The 20,647-nt window shown below is 37.4% G+C and overlaps 1 protein-coding gene across 9 annotated transcripts in view; it reads right to left on the bottom strand.

Annotated features, from left to right (window-relative positions):
* The window catches only part of LDB2 (LIM domain binding 2), a 210,310-nt gene that overhangs the window by 132,616 nt on the left and 57,047 nt on the right, over positions 1-20,647 (bottom strand). For all 9 annotated transcript variants that reach the window (XM_066317200.1, XM_066317199.1, XM_066317201.1 and 6 more), the window contains one exon: positions 5,127-5,229. In XM_066317200.1, coding sequence (XP_066173297.1) covers positions 5,127-5,229 — 103 coding nt within the window. The remainder of the gene's footprint in view (positions 1-5,126; positions 5,230-20,647) is intronic.

The raw sequence follows: 20,647 nt of genomic DNA, 5'->3' as shown, positions 1-20,647 counted from the left end.
TTCCTTCCTTCCTTCCCTCTCTCTTTCTTTCTGTCTCTCTCTTTCTTTCTCTCTTTCTCTCTTTCTTTCCTTATTTCTTTCTGTCTATCAATCTATCTAGAAATGAAGAAAAATAAAACAGGGTTTCATGAGCCAAGTAGAAAAAATGAAAAAAAAAGGCATAGAATGCAAAGCATGGTATCATTACCTTGTATATTCCAAACACAAACTGCAGTAGAAATTATAACAGAAAATACATATTCAATTATCAGCTACAGATTCAGAGCAACAATAAAACTGAAATCACTATATTTTCCTAGGGATAGGGAGAGCAAAGAGCTCAAATTGTTCCTTTTGAAATTTCTACTGTGTAACATTATGCAATGCCATATAAAATTGGGTGATGAAAGCCTATAAAAAGTGCCTGAAATTCTCAATATATTCTACATCTATAAGCTTAAATAAATCCATTTTGAGGACTCCATCATATCTACCACACATGAAATTTTTTTACAGCTACAGATGTAATAGCTCATGCTTTTGCCTCCTCACAGTATTATAGCTCCTCCATGGACAGAAATCTTTTAGTGAACAGAAGAGAAATGTAGACAACCTCTAATTTTCTGTACAGTGGCAACTGCATTCATTATGCATTAAAGTAGCACTTTCCCTGAAAGAGTTAACTTTCTAGCTCCTATTCTCTGCAGTGCTGCATAAACACTGCACATTATTCTTACTGAGCATGCTTCATCTTTCCTGTCTCCACAGTCTTGGGCTGTCAATCACCTGTCAGTCCCTACCACATCAGCACAGTGCGCATCACCAGGCTGTCAGCACAGCAGCTGATGAGACTCTGCTAAGAGCTGTCAATCAAACTTGTTTCTCTTATCTGTTCAGGAAATATTTTGTCTCTGAGAAACAAAGAACCTGGGCAACAATGGATCAGAGTCTAGTATTTACTCTTTTACGGGGATAGAAGCCTCTTAACAGGAAATGAATGCTTTATCCACAACAAGGAAACAAAAATTCTGCTCCATTAGGCATATTTTCATTTTTCAATTTTGTTTAAGTCCTATTTATTTCTTGAACGAACAAATCAGGGCATAATATATTAAAGAAAATTTCTTTTTGCTCTCACTGCAGAATTAACTTCATGTGTTTACTTCTTAGTTTCTGTTGATTATAATTCAATGCAGCATAAGACAAGTAGCATCTCTGTTTTTGGGAATCTTTCCTTGTCTTTAAGCATTGGAATGTGTGAGGTTTCTCTCCATCTCAGGGTAGCAAAAAAGCCAGACTAGAGAAATGCACAATTTACACCTTTGTTATCTTTAAATATATCATTATTTTCTGCAACATTTTCATTAAAATTTCAACATAGAATACAGTAATATGAGTAGGGTTCCTAGATAATAGACCAAAAGAGTAGCTGAGGGGTATAAGCAAGTAGGAGAAAAACATATTTTCAGTGGCTGTTTGAAAGAAGATAGTATCTTCTTTCTGGAATGCTGTGCCAGGAAGAAAGGATTGCAGAAGGTAAAGTTCTTGCATCTACAGAAATAAAATACCAAAGAAAGACAAAAAAGAGCTGCAAAGATGAGCACAGCAGCTATTTCTGGTCTGACACAGAATCTCTGCATGAAAAAGTTAAGCTAGGCTTTCAAGTCACATCTATCCAAGGCAGAGTATCATTCTGCACAGATAACTAGATCTAGGTCTAACAAACCCAGCAATCAAATTAATTAACACTGGTGGATCACTGAACTAACAAACCTGTGCTCTTCCCAGGGCACAAATAAGTATCTTTACATGCTGTGCCGTGCAGATATAGGGACATTTAAAGCTAGCTCGAGTATCAGTACATAGTGTTGCCTGACGTGAAGCAAAGTAAACATAACCCAGTGACTTAAAATCCCCATTTTGAACCATATCTATTTTTCCCTACAAATGAAAGAAACTCAGAGCTGACAGTTGAGGAGAAACATTGAGAATAGCAAAGGGAAGAGAACTGCTTTTCTCAGTATAGAGAGGAGTGCTGTAAAACATGGTAATATGAATGAAAGACGTAAATATATTTTGTGCTCTTCATTAGGATTCAGGTTTGGGGCATGAAAGTAAATAAGCAACTTTGTTTCCTGGGACAAAAATAAAGGTGAGTTCACAAGCCTTACAATCCATTGGACAAAACTGTGTATTAAAAGTTAAAAGGGGAGGCAAACAAAAGTAATTTTAAAACAAAAATCTTCTACCACTTACACCAACACTGATTTACAGGCCTGCTCTGATTATTTGCATTGGCTGTGGAGTTGGACTGTTCAGGTAGGAGCAGAGGACAGAGAGAGCCAGCTGGGAAACCAGCTATTATATGAAACTCACAGAAAGGAAAAGTTTAAAGCAGTCACAGGAAAAAAGCCCCCAAAGGAATTTGGGAACTGCACTCAAGATTAGTTCTCAGCAGCCTCCCACAACATTCTCGAGGGGCTTTGAAGAAGAAACCTGGGGCAAAACAGCATGCTTCTTCATGTCTCTGATGGCTTAATGCAAGTTCTGGATAGCCCCTGAGAAGGAGGGAAATGGACTGGGAATTGCCATAACCTAGAGAAAAATGGGGTCATGGACAGCAAAAAAGTTTTTGTCCTTTACACACACACACAAAGGATTTTTAGAATTTGTTTGCTCCAAAAGAGAATATTTTAGTTCTCAGAAGAGGGAAAACATTGCCCAAAGGAAAAAAAAAAAAAAAAAAAAAGTGGTGGCCACAACCAATGTCAGAGATGTAAGCAAAGCTCTCACAGGCTGAAGCAAGTCAAAGGCAGGCAATTTTGACCTGAATCCTAGAGCAAAGGCAAGAGGTCGGCATCTTTCATCACTTTCAACTTTATAAACAACTTCTCAAAGGATGCCTTTTTCTCTTTTTCTGGGCCTTATCTTGGTTCCCTCCATTACTGTCTGTGTCTGCAAGAGTAAGAACAAACAATTTGTCTTTTCTCTTTCCTCTCTGCCAGTTCCAATGTGTTTAATGCCCTCTCCATCCTAAAGAGCATACACACTAGGCAAGGAGGCAGGTGTCTTGCTGGAGACAACACAGATGAAAAAAGGACACTTTTGTTTCCCCCCTTTCAAAACTATGTTTGGTGCTGCAACCTCATACTCACCTAACAGGAGCCACAACCACTGGTCAGCAATTTCAGCAGCTTGGAATAGAGGTACTGGGTGTTGTTATGGTTTTTGGGAGATGCCAAGAGCATCCATAAGAGAATAGCACAGCATGGCTTGGGCAAACAAAACAGAGAGCTGTAAGAGGAGCAAACTTCTCTGTTCTGAGCTCCTGGACATGGTTTTGGACACAAAGTTCCCAGCTAGGAAGAGAGAGCTACTCTTAATATGCAACCTCCACTCTGCAGCCACCACAAGCAATGTCAAAGTTGTCCCCAAGCAGGGACTTGGACAGCACAAAGGCCTAAAGAATGCTCTCAAAGACTTCTCAGAGAGCAGTGGAAGTCTCAAACTGGAACAGCCACAATCACGCTTTTCAGAGTTTCACTGAGTTTGAATACTGCTTATGTCAAAAAGCATCATTAATGCTGCAGTTCAGTATTACATAAATATTAAATAACAAAGGAAAAGACATATGGATTAACAGCAAAGAGCCTTAAAGGTGGAGTTTCAGTTCCAGATGCTGAGAATAAACCAAAAGCAACAACAGTTGGCGCAGAGGTCAGAAATTAAAACCAGAGGAAAAATTCTGGGTACTAGTCACTTTAAAAAGCATGACTACAGTAACTTGATCTTTCAATCATTCTTTCCAGCAATGGTGCTAAGAATCACAGTATTACCCCAGTTACAGACAATACAACCATTATCAAGCATTTGTGACAACAACAGTATTTTACACATTGACAAATCCTTTCATATGCAGCACTGTTTTCCTGAATCACAACTCCCTCTGATCTAACTGGACATTAATTGCTTTTTTGCTGATGTATCTGTGCCTTCTGGACTGATAACACAACTAGCAAATCTGATATCTGACAAGTTGACTCAACCTAATCAGGACAGATCAGCTGTTACCAACGTTGCTATAGGCTGTAATTTGAGGACCTTTAGAGAGTTATCACTTGCTTTGAAAGGCAAGAAACTGTAATTCTGTCAACACTAATCCCAGAAACGTGCATTCAAAGTGGTTGTTATTTTTTCTCCAGAAGAAGGTAACACTTGTCAAATAAATACCTGAGATAACTGATAATAGGAATTAGAAGTATGTGAGTGATATGGTGACAATCAGTCACTCTCATGAAAAAGAAGAACCTTGCAAGATTCAGAACATTAAATAGAGAGCACAATCTGTCACCATGAAGCAGGGGTCACTCTGAATGGAGTCAAACAATTGGCAATGCAGTTTTTCAATGTTTACTTCTCTCTCTATTGCTCGGTGCTAAAGCTGAGTGAATTATTCACTTCAAACAATTTGTTTGATGAATTTTATCCCTTTTTGCTTCTCAGCGTATGCAGGCAATGGATTCCAATGCCATCAGATTTATTCACTGCTTCACTTATATTCAAGCTTTCATTTAGTGCTTGATTGAGAGTATTCTAGACTTCCACTGCTGCTCAGACAGCATCCAAGGCTGGTCCTTAATGTGTGCAAGCAGCATAGATCCACGAAGTTGATGGAATAATAATTATCTACATCACCAAGGACATAGATTTTAGTTTGGGGTTTTTTTTTGATCCCTCTTTTATTTTGGAAGCCCTTTCAGCAAAAATACTGACATTTGCTACAAAGTTCCCTGCCTGTGAACAATTTTGCCCACAAGACTCAACACTTGAATTTTTGCAGAAGACAAATAACCAAAGAATGCAAGCACAGTCACAAAGCACATTAATTTAAAAAAAAATTCCAAAGATTATATTTTATTATTTGCTTCATTCCATCCACTAGGAAATAATTTATTTTCATGTAATAAAACTCAGAGGAATTCCATAAAAAATGGATTCCAAATTCATGGAATTCTTTAATGTAACTTAATAGTCACTGAATATACACAAGTGACTTTGTCGTTGCCAGGGCTGCATCTGTCTTGTACAGATAAACTGTTTTTAGAAATTCATACTTAACATTAGAACAAAAAATATACATTTCTTACTGTATCGCTTTGGTCCATCTTCCAAACAAAATGAAAGTGTTAAGGTTGCATCATCTTCAAAAAATTCAGTTGCAAAGGCATCCCACCAGAGGTTGTCACTATCCTAGGAAGCAACAGATCATTCACTTAACAGGAGGCAAAATGAAAATATGCTCATCTGTTGTAAAAGAAATTCAACAGGATCACACCTAGTCTGGCTTCTTCACCTGTGGTTTTAGGGTGCAGATGTCTATATGATATTTCAAAATAATTTTCCTAGATAAAGTCTAGTTCTAATTTAGGAAAACATCTGAAGTGTTTAATTTGCTGTATAAGAAACTTTTATTTTATTCAACATACTAAATATGTAAAAACTTTCTTTTCCATAACTTTTTTTTCCAAATGTTAGATATAGTTTTATAAATCAGTTGTAAATAAAGCAATTATGAGCTTTCCCTCCTTTTCTGAGCTGTGCATCTCAAATGCTTGGTCCTAGAAATCAAAAATCCTTCAATACTTAATTCTATAATGATACATAACCTCATCATCAGCACAAGATGACAAGAAAGTTATTTAAAAACTAAATATAATGGCCATTCTACTCCAATGCATTTAATATAAATACAATCCTACTTCAGGTTGATTAAATGCCAGCTAGTTACTTAAATGCAATTGTTGTGAGAAATCTTTACTTTTAAGTGTGATACAAGAAGTGAAAAAAATATGTTAAGATGACTTGTGCATACTTAGGCTTACAGTAATACACATAACTGGAAACAGCAATTATTAAAATAGTAAACTATGTAAAACAACACAGCACTACTGGTAGTTTCTTGACTTTAAAAATTGAACCAGGCATTGACCTGGATGATCAACAGCTGGCACCCAAACCTCAATGTCTAGCGCCTGAGCAAGTGGTCCAGCTTGAGGGGTTTTAATAGAAGTTGGGCAACACAAATCCCACCAAAGGTTTCATCCAAAAGCTATGGATATATTTAATAGCTGTATTAGAAATTTTTGGTTCAGTCTCTTCTGCTCCTTTGAAGCCCAAAGACTTAAATCACTTGTAGCACACAAGGTCCGTAACAAAGCTGGAAATACACTTCCAAAGATGCCCTGGCTGCACCCCTCAGAGCCACTCTATCCCACTCACACACCTTCCTGCAAGGCCAGGTTCATTCAGCACAGTGAGTCCTAAGCTCTTAAAGCCTGAGCAATATAAATCTAAGCCAGAAAACATTTGTCTGTTTCACAGGAAAAAAATCCTGAGATAAAATTCCAATTTAAAAGAATATATGCATCTATCATATTCATTATGTACACATGTAGAGCAATCTGGGGATTTTAGTTCTGCTGCTGTATTTCCTGATGATGTTACTTTTGGATTTCACTCCAAAATGTTAAGCAAGGTATACTTCCTGCCTCTCAATTTCACTTTGATTTTTTTGTCAAGCATCCAATAGAGAAATGGTAAGGACAGGTTTTAACAATCTGGTTCGTACCAGAGACCCTAGAGAGACTTCTTGTCTGAGTCAGAGCCTGTAATACACTTTCCCTGCCAAGCCTCATCCCACCTGGCAGTGACAGGACCATACAGCCCTGCCTTTCAGTCACACAAAGAGGTATCAAAGCTGTCCCCACATCTCAGAAATCTGCTGTCACAGAGAGTTGTTGTTTTTTCCTGGTGCAAGCTCGATGGGTGTTCCCATGTACAAACACTGCTACGTTGAGTAGCCAAGCAGCCACAACAGTAAGCATGAAATACACAGTGGTACACATGAAACATATATACAGGTGCCCGACACACCTCTGCACAGGGCCTGCACTCAGCACAGCCTGGGGGGTTGCATTACAAGCCCATACAAGAGTGTATTGTCCAACAAGTAGCTATGAGCTCCCACTCTCTGCCATTTGACTAAAGAGAGGCTGCAGCACCATTTAACCTTTTGGCCATACTTGTCATAGGGAAGGAAGAGTGAAGGGAAGAATTTTAGCAATGCTACATGGCACATTTGCAGCTCTCATTAATCCAGTAGTTGAGTGTCACTGGAGTTACTCATGCAGCACCCAATGCATGGGAACAAAAAGGAGAGCACTGCATAGCCAGGATGTAGCTGCACATGGGAAAGATAGAGAAGAGCAGAGAAAGTGCAGAGCCTCACCTCAAAACCACACATACCTGCACTCACACTGGCTCCCAAGAAGTCTTGAAAGCAAGGAAAATGTGGAAATGAAATTACAGTGGATTGCCTCCCCAGTTAGATGAAATATCCAGACTCTCTCACAGTTTGAATACAGTTCAAGGTCTTTATCTTAAGCTTTTGCATATTTTACGTGAGGAAGAAGGAAAAATATAAAATGCAACACCCTACTCCCAGAAAGAAAACCCAAACTTAAAAAAGAGTATATAACTCCTGTCAACATTGGAAATGCTCTGCTGATTAATTTTCTGACCCACCCTTGTCACAGGTGGGCCCATATCTCAAAGCCAAATGTGAACAAAACCAAATGAGGTATCCCCAGCCAAACCAAAATAGGATCCAGTTATTAATTTTTTTTTATTTTATTTTTTTTTTCCAAAAAGGGGATGGTGAAGGCAAGGCTGCCCTCCGGCATCTTTAACTTGTGCTTTGACAGGTTATGGGGGATTTTGCCAGAGTAATTATTTTTCTATTCAACAATAATGAGAAATTACCATGGCAACCTCCCTTTCACGTAGTGCACTCACATGCTCAAACATTGAAATAATGGCCTAAACATAACAAAAAAAAATTAATTCTCTAAAAATACTTTGTATTAAAATAAACTTAAGGAATAGGTCACAGGAGAGAAGAGGGCAGAGACAGCCAGCAAGTTGGGTCAGAAGTGAAGACCTGTGCTGCTGTGGCCAGGTACCCACACTGCAAAATGACTTCTTCCATAACTGTCACTGTTCCCTCTGATCCCCTCCACCCTGGTATTATTTGTAATCTGAAGCATGGCTCAGCTCTGAATAGGGTCTCCAAGTAAATGGAATAGTACCATTTCAGTATTTTTTCCTGACTGATTTCTTTGGCATAGGTGATCAGATTTTAAGTGCAATGATCTTCTTTTTTCCCCTCCATCTAAAAGTCCTCTATGTTCACTGTATGAGTTCACAAGCTGGGTTCTTCTTTACACCTTACACACTTACATGTTTAAGAGTCTGCAAGCTAAATGAGGCTTCTCCACTTGCCTGTGATAAATCTTGCAACTGGAATATGAGGCCAACTGAGACTATGGCATTTTCTCCAAATTATTTTATTTTTGCTTAATGACTTGGAAGGCAAAATGGACTGATGTAAAAAGTCAGTATATGAAATCATATTTGAAAGGATGCAGATACCTTGCAGAACAGAAATGGAATTCAAAATTATTTTGATAGATTGGATAAATTATCTGAAATTAAGATGAAATTCAATAAAATTAAGTGACAGAAGTACAAAAACAAAATGTGGAATAACTGGCTAAGCAGTACTGTAGAAAATGGTCCAGATCATAAAGCAAACATGTCAGCAATCAGTCTTGGAAATAAGGGAAATGTCTTAGATACAATACCCTTCCTCTCCAGCAAACCCATCTCTGAAAAGAGTTCAACTGGAATAGTCTGTCCACTTCTGGAATACTGTGGCCAAGTCTGGGCCACGCACTTTTAAAAAGGAATTCGCTGAGAACCACAGGAATCAATGAGTTTAAAGACAGACGGAAACAAACCAAACAACCCCAAAAGACTCAAAGGAAGAAAGGTAGAAGGATGTAGCTTTGTTTAGTATTAGACAGAAGAAGCTCACAGGGAATGTGATGACAGTTGTCATATGAAAAGATTGCTATAAAGAGGAGTGAACACTGGTCCTTGGTGGATAACACAGATAGCAGTAATAATTGGTTGTTTGCTGCCATTGCAGGTTAAGTGGTTTAATACCCTGTTACAAATTTCTAGGCTAGTGTTTTGCAGAGGGGAAAGAGCTGCAGGGCAAGACTGCTGTGTTCCCTAGGGGAGTGGATATAGAGATCCTGCTGCCTAAGAGCCTCTGGCAGATCTGCCCCTGTACAGCAGCTCCACAGCTCATGCCCAGTGAGAAGCTGAATTTGGTTCCTCCTTTACGTTGCTTTTGGCTGCATATGTGTAACAGGTGTAAATAGTATATTCAAACAGAGTTATGGAAACAAGTAAATACAATTCTGAATATGCACAGGAAACACATCTGTTCTGAAGTCAGATTTTTTTTTTAATAATCACTTTTTAGGGAAAACCAGAGTTTTAAGCATCAATCTTATAATTGGACAAGGCAAAAATAAAAAGAGACTGTGTGCTTGGGAGCTTACATTTTTCTTCTGGCATCTGCAATCCTTTCCTATTGACACTTACTATTTTCAGAATTCTATATATCCACATTCCTGTTGGCAACATATATGTGTCTCATATTCTTTTAAGTTAATGTTGCACAGGGAACTGCTGGCTCCCTAAGGAAAGAATGGCATTCCTTCCCTCCTCCTGTTCCCAGCAAATTAAACTACATTTGAGCCTTCAAAATGCAGTTCAAGATAAGATTTTGCCATTAAATACACCAAGAAAAACTCCACAACCATTACAAATGACAAAATTCATGAGTATAAAAAAAAAAAAAAATCTGGCATTGAAGTTTATACTCAAAACACTCAGACAAACGATGAAAAATAAAAAGTCCAAATATAAGAAACCAATAATTTTCCCATTAGTTTTAAATTAGACCAGTCTTGTGTCTAATACCTAACATATTTAAGATTCTGATACAAATTGCACATGAATATCCAATTGATAGGGATCTATAGATGTTAATTTTGTAGACTTGGAAATTTGAGTGCTCACCTGTAGATCTGGCCCTGCAAAGCACAATGGTTTTATAATCTGGCATAGGGTTTTTGTTATTTGTATACATTCAATATGGACTACAGATACTGAGACCTAGATTGGTTTTTCTGGAAACAGTGTGAACAGAGTGCAACAGTGGAATGCTCATATGTATGTAGGTGGGAAACCCATATATGGCTGTCTGTTATACAAGAAGGTGCCCACCTTTCTTATTTTCCCAGTATCCTTGCTAGAAATGTGTGGTACCCTGTAGTTAGTAAAAGTACCTGAAAAAGAGGACCAATCTGGTTACACAGGGCTGGTTTTTAAGAACCATTTCCACTGCTTTTCCATTTTTTTATTCTATCTCATTCATTTTATTTCAAACATGAAGCATATTTTACACAGAATTAAATATACTTTTAAGCTTGCACCTAGTGGTATCTTACAGAGTCTCCATCTCCCTTTCCCTGCCAGGAATGCCTGACTCTATTCCTTCCATTTGTTATTTCACACATATTCGCAGTTTTAATGGTGTTGCTTTCTTTTATTTCACTTACTAGTGTGGCTAGATTCTATCTCTCAAACAATGTGTAGTAAAACTGGCTGAAAGATTTTAAGACTTGGCTTTGGTCATAAGTAGCTTTCTGTTCCATTATACGCTTGCAACTTCCTGCCAAAACTCTGCTCAATGCCCAAAACATATCAATCCCTTCAGCTCACTTAATAATTAATTAAACTATTGTTTACATTCCACTTAGGAACTTATCTTCAATTGTACAGTAAAGAAACAGCACCAAGTTTCTGTTTTATTGAAAAGCTGGAATATAGTCATGCAACAGATCCCCACAGCAATACCTCCTCAGAGAGACTGACTGGGGTGCAAAATGGGGGCAACATCTCTTTTGCTTATGTTAATCTGGAGTAGGTTTAAAAATACAAAGGAATTCTAGGGAAAGGCCCATAATAGGGAGTTACTCTTACACACTCACTGGAAATGCCTAATATATCAAGGATCCTGTTTTTATTGCCTATAAATCAGTACACTATCAGGCATCAGAAAGTCAAACATTAATTATTTGATTTTTAGATACAAATGGGACAAACAAACAAACAGAGAGAGGCTTTGCAAAATCCACAAATTGATTTATGCCATTTTCCTCTTGTACTCTGAACCCAGGCATATGAAAATCAGCATCACTTTAGCACAAACACTGTGCTATAATGACACCAGCCATACAACTCAGCTTTGCAGATATACTGCTTTGAGATAATGTCACTTATATGTCACAAATAGAAAGTCCACACTGGGAAATTTTACCAGGGGTTCAGATTAACTGAAACATGCTGACACTGAAATAAGGACAACAAATATTTTTCTTGTGTTCGGAAGGATGGTTGACCCTTTCCACTAACATATGCCCAAATTAGATACCTTTTGTTAAGAGTACTTGTGGGAAATATTCACTCGGCTGGCAAATAACAAGATCAATCTACACACAGCTATAAAAGAACAGTTATTTCACTACATCTAAGCCACTAATTTTTTCCATCTACATGGATGTTGCACGTGTAACAATCTGGATATCCTTTTGAAATTGCGGTGCTTAAAATTACAGAGATTTTTAACTTAAGTTGTCAGGAAAGGATAAGACAGAGACATACCTTGTTCAGTCTAATAACAGAATCAGAGAAGAACACCAGGTCTAAAACCTATTATTTGTCAGTCTTTAAATTTTACTGCAGCTTGTGGACAAAAGAGAAATGAATTCTTAAATATCCACGCTGTGCATATTTGACTATTCACCTGCAGTAGACAGGAGACTGCAGTTTAATACTCATCTGTAAGCAGTACAGAGCAGAAGGAGTTAACCTATGAAATGTGTCATTTCACTGGCTTCTTTAATTTGAATTCATTATTTCCATTCCTGAAACTTGTGCACAAGAATGGATAGGAGAAAGAAAGAGCAGTGAAGCTGGGCTTAAGACACACTCCACTGCCAATTCCTTACTGCCAACATGGCATCATCCTTGAGATTTCACAGCAATATCATCACTGACCAGCAGAAGATGCTTCTTTGTCCTTTTAAAATATATAGGATAAGATGGCACTTGGTCTCTAAGGATAAGACCTATATTCTGGTCGTGAGAACAAAAAGACTGGGCATTAACAATCAAACTGTGCAGTTTTTAACAGAAATATACACTTCCACCCACAGCAGAGTATCTGTTAGTACTTGCTACATATACAGTGCATACTAAATCCATATTCAAAATTGTTTTAAATTTGAGCCCTTTTTTCAATAGGCATGAAAATATCTCTAGCTGGCTGGAAACAGTAATAGATTTTCTTAGTAGTATTCTCAATCCATGATCATTGCAGAAAATAACAGACCTGAGTTTTGTGTTTATCAAAAATGAACCACAGTTACATTTCTCTATTCTGCCAGAGAATACTCTACAGCCTCTGCCTTTGAGAATAGTTTATAGAGATGGAATATTAAGTGTGTCTATTATCTACTGTACTACCGTCAGCCATACAAATGTTCTTATTTTATTCTGACATTTTGACCTGGTTTCTTTTTTACCTTGTTTACTTCCATCTCTATGAGTAAATGGAAGCTGCTATGCCATCTATCCGAATGAAAAGGCAATAACTAGTATTGCCATGAGTGAATATAGAGCATCAAATATTATGTGTCACTAGGGCACAGAAAAAAACCTCATATTCCCAGCAATATTAGTAAATTAGTCTCTCTAGGTCTATCTATCCAACTGCACCAACTCCCAAGGCTCTAAAATTTAGTGAACACAAATCTCTTTATCATTTATTACAGTGAAAATAAAATTATTACTGACAGGATCAAAATACTATATTGGAACATGATGAGGACAGTCCTTGACACCTCCATTCCACACTGGACTCTCCCCACCTCTTCGATTACTGAAGTCTCACAAAAGCACCATGTGTATTGGAGACAAGTACAAAGCTGGGACCTTCAGAGGTCCCAGATTCTGAACAATTACAATCTCAACTATGATCTAACAGACTGTACTTTGAGAGGTCATAAATGGCTCTTCAGCTGAGTTAAAGAACTTACTCTGCTATGTATTGTTCCTTATTCTTGTGCAAATCTGGTGATCCAGGTAGGAAAGGGAAACACAGGTAAGACAAACCATCCTTCCAGTTACGTTCTAGAGTCTTGAAGAAGTAGCAAATAGTGAAAGGGCTAGGTAACGCAGCTACAAAGAGCTGATTTTATCATAAGAAAAGATTATATGGATTGAAAAGACATATAGGTGAGGAGATATATATATCTATATACACAAAGAAAGCCTGAGAGGGATTATTTACAAGGGCATGTAGTGACAGGACAAGGGGAAACGGCTCTAAACTGAAAGACAGCAGGTTTTGATTAGCTATTAGAAGAAATTCTTTACTGTGAAGGTAATGAGGCCCTGGCACAGGTTGCCCAGAGAAGCTGTGAATGCCCCATCCCTGGCAGTGTTCAAGGCCAGGTTGGCTGGAGCTCTAAGCAATCCGGTCTAGTAAAAGGTGTTCCTGTCTGTGGCAGGGGACTACGAAGGAGATGATCTTTAAGGTCCCCTCCAACCCAGACCGTTACACTCACCTCTAGCACAACTCTACCCCACAGGACCTTGAGAAAACTCTTGCTAAGACTCAGCAAGAGACTTTCAAAATTAAGAATATGTTAAATGTTTTGCTGAGCTGAGATCCACCTATGCTTTTGTTGGTCTGCAAGTATAATCAACTCAAAATTATGACCTCCTATTAAGCTTTGCAACCAGGTAAGAGCATATCAAAATTATGGACTGCTCTAACCAAAGAGCTGTTATTTCTTGGGAAGGTACAGGAAGTGGAAAAGATCAAGTACATTGTATGTTCCATCTTCTATGGAGGACAGGTAATCTCATGCACCAAAATTAATTTAGCAACAACTAGTCAGAAAAAGAAAAAACAATTAAGAAAGAAGTATGGAAGAAACCACTCTTGTTAAAATTTACAACCATATCTATACTTTAAATTGTATATTGCTGCATTTAATTGTTTCATAATATAACTGTGGTTTTGGGTGTCCAGGTATCACCCAAAGAAATCATAAAAGCAGTGTATAATTTCAGACAGTACAGAGAAGTAAACATATGGCACCATACAGAAATTTCGTCAAGAAGCAATGGTAAAGCACAAATATGAGGGGGTTTGTTATGTATAATATCTCTATTTTTGCTGCATATTCTTTATGTGCGTATTCTTTAAGCAAAAAAACCCCACTGTGATAATTAACAAATAATTTCATAAAAGAGTTACAGTGACCTGCAAATTATATCCCTTAAAGGTTCATTCACTTTTTTTATTCAACCCATATCAGAAGCCCCACTCTAGTGACCATTTTAAAGGATTACATCTTTAGTATAGCAAAACTACACTCCAAGTTGATTCCTGTGTTCATTCTGTACTTACTAGGACTAGAAATCACAGTCATTTTTGTCAGCTGGTGATGTCACTCTATCCACAAATATTATCTGTTTTAAATGTGTTTCAGAATCTAAATTCTACTTAAGAGAGAGATAAGAAAAAAGATAGTGCTGAAGTATTAAGTCTGTATTTTAGACTCTACTTACTCATTCCAGTTTTCAACACTACAGCACAGTATCATCTGCAGTGACCATTTGAACCACTAATCAACTGCAGTTATCAGATACTCAGGTATTTGAAAATAATACAGCTACATTTATTGCTTGTAATTTTTAAATATACAAACACATGTGCATTCAAATTTAATCAAACATTAAGGCAGAGATTTTCAAAGCTAATTAAAGACTTATGCATTCATTTTCCATTAAATTAAGTGGAAATCAGATGTTGGAATATTCTATGCAAGGCTCCAAATCCCAGCATGGAAATGGAGCTTGTTACATTTGCTAAATCAAAGCTAGAGGGTGACAACAGGGCTGGGATTCATCTCACCCCAAGACAGTTGTCTAAATTCATGTGAGATAAAAAGCCTCATGGAGATCTCTGTCTTTTCACTGTCCGTAGAGGGAGCCTAGAGAATAGTTCTGTCTAGCCATGTAACTTTTTTAGGGAAAAAGGTAGGTAAGATAAATCATATTCTATGTATCTACCAAGAATTTAAAAGTCAGGAAGAAAACTGGTAGAGGCTTTGAGAGCTTAGTAAAGGACAAAAATATGTGAAACAACTGTATCTGCTTTGTCTAGATTTTTACAGTCTTGGCAGGAAAAACTATAAATGATGTTCAAGTTTTTGCTCACAATACTCAAAGATCTCCAGGCTGCCAGGTTCCTGCTGTTTCATATGAAAAGCTCAAAGTGGCAGACAGAAGTTGGAGAACTGGTTAAAGATTTCTGCCAGTATGAAATGCTTTAAATGAAGAAGATGTGATTATTTGCTGGGCTTCCTAACTTTACTCCCCAGCTAGCCACAGTTGCAAGCCCCATTTTTTATCTCATACTGTATTTTGATACAAAATTCCTGTACAAGTTCCAGGATGTATCTTCCTACATCCTGGGTAATCTGAAATATAAGGAAATCCTTGGTCAAGACTAGACAGCTCAAATACTGACATTTCTCATGCCTTATCCTCTGACCATCAGATCACTCAGTTGTTTCATCTCTGTGGTGTAGCACTACCTTTCTCAAGCACATAACACTCACTGCTGGGCATGTACAGCCAAGCCTGATTAACCAAGCAATCAGGAGTTGCTTTGATAAAGTGAGAAGGGGTTGGGCTCCATATACTTGCATAGTCTCAGTGTACACCATGATTTGCAAGTTTAGGGGGTGAGAAGCACAAAGTAGTGAACTTTTTAAACTGACATTTACATTTACAAATTAAAATTCTGATTCAAATGGAGATGTCTGAATCTCCTGCTTGCCATGAAAAACCTACTTAGAACCAAAACTTTTACTGTTATTGCTGCTATAATATTGTAGAACAGTGTAACACATCACTGACAAGGCTGTTACGGTTGCTAAATCAAAGGATATGCTGTACTGAAAGGCACTGAAAGAAATACAGAGGGAATGCAACACAGAGGTTGTGATAACAGAGTGGGTATGTGTGTTTGTTTTAATTATTAACTTTAAATTTTCACTTCAAAAGAAATGGGAGAATTTATGCATGCCAAGAAGTGCTCCCTTTCAAAACTTGGTCTTCACTGAGCAAAGTAAGTAAAGCTTTCTTCTAAATGGCATCTCTTATCCTGTCAACCTCATTTAAAGTAAAAAGGCATCAATAGTAATAATAAAATTGCAGCTTGGTGAACAATTCCTTTACAGTAGCCAGCTACTACATACTGTAACAAATTAAAAACTCCAAAACTCTATGCAGGTCCCCAGAGAAATGCTATTTAATAAAGCAAACACTGATATTGAATGTGACAGAATTCCATTTGCTTCAGAATCCCATCCAACTGAGTTTGGCTGCAGCTGAAGCAATTAGAGAAAGCTGTGATTTAATGATTATGCTAAAACCCTAGACAAACAAAGCTCTCACCTACCAAGTGGCCACTTAGCTGTATCACTACCACTAGAATGTATAAAAATCCTTGTAGGATTTCATTTGCTGTCAGTCAACTAGTAACAACATGAGCAATTATTTACTAAAAATGTCTATTTTCTAGCTACCCTACTGCTTAAACATGAAAAATGTATAAATCTAAATTAAACAAAGTAAGCAAAGCCAAATGTGAGTTACATAGGTCAAGAAAATCACCCACTAAGGTCATCCTTGTAGCTGAGACCTGATATGATCCAGTTGAAAGCTCATAACAGCTACTATTTAAAAAAAAAAATATGTCTTTATGTTGTATATGATAATCTACTGGGGCCTCACCTCTGGGTCTGTAAATATTTAATGAAATTTTAAACATCTTTTCATTACAACAGTAGCCTCCTATGAACTACAACCAATCACTTCAGACCCTGTGGACCTCTTAAATCAGTAAAACTGATTCGCTTAAGATTTCTTAGTTTGCCAGAAGTGGTATTTGGCCTTTCCTGTTTCCTAATGCCATCAAAATTTCTCCATGTAAAGTTGCAGGACATAAAGAAGTATAAAAAAGTGACAATTTGGAAAACTTGCTTACAGAAAACTTGTGATTTTGTTTGGAAACTCAAGTCTTTCTTGGTGTGTTCCTGCCAGCCAACAAGCTACATTATGAAAAAATGACTAATGGTCTTTCTAATATTTCATTTTCACATTAGTCAAAGAGCCAATTAAGTGATACCTTGGACTGCTGATGTAGATTTTTACCCTCAGTGCCTTCCAGGTGAAGGCATCTCCTGACAAAGAGCAAGCAAAGCTTTTGAAGAAGTAATTTCCCTCCTCCCCAACTAAGGAATAGGATCTAGAGACATGGTGCAAATACAGACTAAAAAAACCTACCAGTGTTGATCCAAAATGTTTAAAATCAGAAAGAATATGAATCTGTGAGAAAGCTCAAACACACAGAAAACCATTTTAAGAAAGAAAACAGTTTTGTATAACATTGATAAGTATGGACAAAGTTGCTGCAGAGGAGACCGAAATAACTTAAAGAGCTCATAGAAGTTCACCTATCTATCAGCTCAGACCTATGTTCAAAACTCTAAATCCTCATATATTAACAATAAAATATACTGTGGGCATATCATTGTTTGTTTTGTTATAGCTGTACATTTCTAACTAAAATATACAATAGTCATGTTCAGAATCTCTCATTTTTTTCTAATTACAATGTGTTCCCCTAGAGTGCTATAAATCCAGAGCATATACAGCTTCAGAGCTTTCCTTAAAGATTTGTGTTCATAGTACCAAGGAGCCTGAGATGGCAGCAATAGCCTTGGCAAAGCCAAGAAACTACACAGTCCCATTTCTGGGAATGCGTTAACTGCCAGAGGAGCTGTCATCTGAAAGTGAGACAGAAAATCAGAAAAGATTCAGTGCTAATATCTTCTTAGACTAGGGGCACCTTATGTCAAACTCAGCCCAGAATATATGGATCCACATCAAGCAGCTTGTTTTCTACTAGTGCAATGACAACCATTATGAGATGTTATCATATTTCTTTGCACTAGTTTTTTTTAAGAACCTACAAAATTAGTTGTAGCTGGATCACTCTCTAGGTCCTCAAACAAAATACATCAAAATAGCACAGATGCTCTTTGGAGGGTGCTGGTTTCAGGTGCTGACTGTTCTTAGGATTCTCCTCCTCTAAATTAGTTCTTCCCCAATCACTCAAATTTTACAACTGATTTCTGTCTGGCATGCTGAACAAAGTGTGCTCTAGAACAAAATAACAAAATTACTCTTTTTGTTTGTTTGTTTTTCTCTCTCTCTTGCTTTTTTAGTTCTACTTTCTGATTTGTAAAGTTTTCTAAAACAAGATGCACTGATAGACATGCACAGACACACATTTTTGTTGATACTCTCAGCTTCAGCAGTAGTGTCTACTGGATTAGGTCATCTGCTTCTTAAAATCATGTATCAAGTTATCCCTGGTCTGAGGCATTCCACAATTAATGTGAACATTTTTATAACCTCCACATGTGAGATTTTAAAGCTGCAAGAAGCCCATCAGTAACTGCCAGGTCAGTTATCTCATATCCCACCATTTATCTCATGGCATATCAGCAAGGACAAAGAAGTTTACTGAGGATCAAATATGCTTCGTATTAAGCAAGCAGTTCCTTGTTCAGACTGTAAATGTACTTATTCAGAAAGGCTCAACATCTGGCAGGAGTCAAGTCTGGACTGAGTGCCTTCTGACTTGATTCAACCCTCTCCAGTACAGCACAACCCTCTCCTGACAATCACAGGCCTTCAGGTCCTAAAGTCTCAATAGGCTTGCAGAACATGTATAGAATCAAAGCAGCTTCCATGTCTCTCCCTGCAAATGCTCATGCACCTTGATCTGAAGGGACCACAAGCAGGATTACACTGTCAGTACTCTCCTCATTCCTCTGCCAATATTCCGAGCATTAGAATCAGTCAAAGAGGTGACACCAAACTGCCCTGGGCACATGGCCTAGAAACTGCAGAGATAGTGAATATTTTCAGCTGTATTATGTAGTATGCAGCTGATGAAAGACCCTATGGGTTGTGAGCTGATACATATTGGTACAGATATAGATGATATAGATAGATAGTTATAGATACTAACTGAATCCAGTGGTCAAGAAAACAGTCTATGTTGTACATGGTGAGTCTCACAATAAAGAATGTCCTAGGGAAATATCTAACCTATCAGACCATCAGCAGCAGTGCCTTGCAAACATAAAAGGAAACATGCTGTTCCACAATGTTCCTATGATAATAAGCACAGCAGTCAGGGATAATAAATGTCTTCTTAGGAAATGTAGGGGGAAAAACTGATACAGTATGAAGTTACCATTGCTCTAAGAATTTATGTTTCCTACTTGAAAAGATCTTTCTTGCACTCCTAGAAAATGTCTTCTTGCCAGATATACTTCATAGATTTAATCAAGTAATCTTTTTTCTACTTCCAAGGTGTCCATGTTTTGGGTTTTAAGAGAGAAAAACTCAAAAGTAACTTAAACCCATGGTAAAATAAAGAGAAAGAAGCTACAGGTTTTTTTCACTTTGACTACTATAATAAATAGCTCCAAGGAAACTACTACACATTGTGTTTCATTATAAAAACTAATTTTTTTTTCAATCCACATAATGATCAAAATAATCCTGGATACCTTTCTGATCTACAGGGTCTACCTGAGGTGAGACTCAGCAGTGTCTGTTCTGCATGGGGACAGAATCGTAGGTCTTTGAAATCCAGTATTTAGTATCTGGTTTCTTGATACAAGCTCAGAATAACTCAGACCTCTATTCTTCTGCTGTAGGCTTTACACTCTGTAGCTTGTCCTATCAAAAAACTAACTTGAAATCAAAGTTCTCAGGTCCTCTAAATAGACAATTAAGTGTGGGGGTTTTTTTAAGAACAGGAGTCTACTCTAATTGTAGCCACGGTTGCAGAGTGTCATGAAATGCATTTAGACATGAGCAGTGGAAGAAAAGTAATTCCAAATTCATTCCTCCTTCAATAGAATGACATTTCAGCCAGTGGGATGATCCTTCAGAGCCTGACTCTGCTTTGGGTAGAAGCACGGAATGGTTTACATATTTAAATTGTGTATGTTCTTTCTCATGGCCATCAATATCAAATAAATGGCAGCTCACTTGGAGGCAGGGTGTTAAACAGAGTATAAATTTGTCATATGGAGAAGAAACCATGCTCATCATTGATATTCTCTTATCTCATTCAGCTTATTTGATTTGAGTGTTGGTATCAAAAGGAAGTGACCTGAACATATTAAAGATGATGCAAGTTTCAGTATTCCCTGTTGCATATAACTTAAAAATTAACAGTTCATTAATATCCAAACAGATCTGCTTATGAGAGACCTGACCAGAATTCAACACTAGATTCACAAGCATCTGAGAGTACTGTCTATGTGTTTTCAAAAAAGCCTAGGAACAGCATGTATTCTACATCATTTCCACTCCCTTCACCTGCAAAAGTGGTATCTCTGCTTCAGCAACTGAATAACTAGATAGAAATTTGTTTTTTAACAATTAATTTGTTAAATTTAATTGTTAAAACCAAAATTTTTTCCAGTTCTCAAAAGGATTGTATTTTGCACCAGTATAA

This window comes from Sylvia atricapilla, chromosome 4, assembly GCF_009819655.1.
Source record: "Sylvia atricapilla isolate bSylAtr1 chromosome 4, bSylAtr1.pri, whole genome shotgun sequence".
NCBI lineage: Eukaryota > Metazoa > Chordata > Aves > Passeriformes > Sylviidae > Sylvia > Sylvia atricapilla.
Note: the sequence above shows the minus strand (reverse complement) of the source record. Positions and strands in the feature narration are given on the sequence as shown.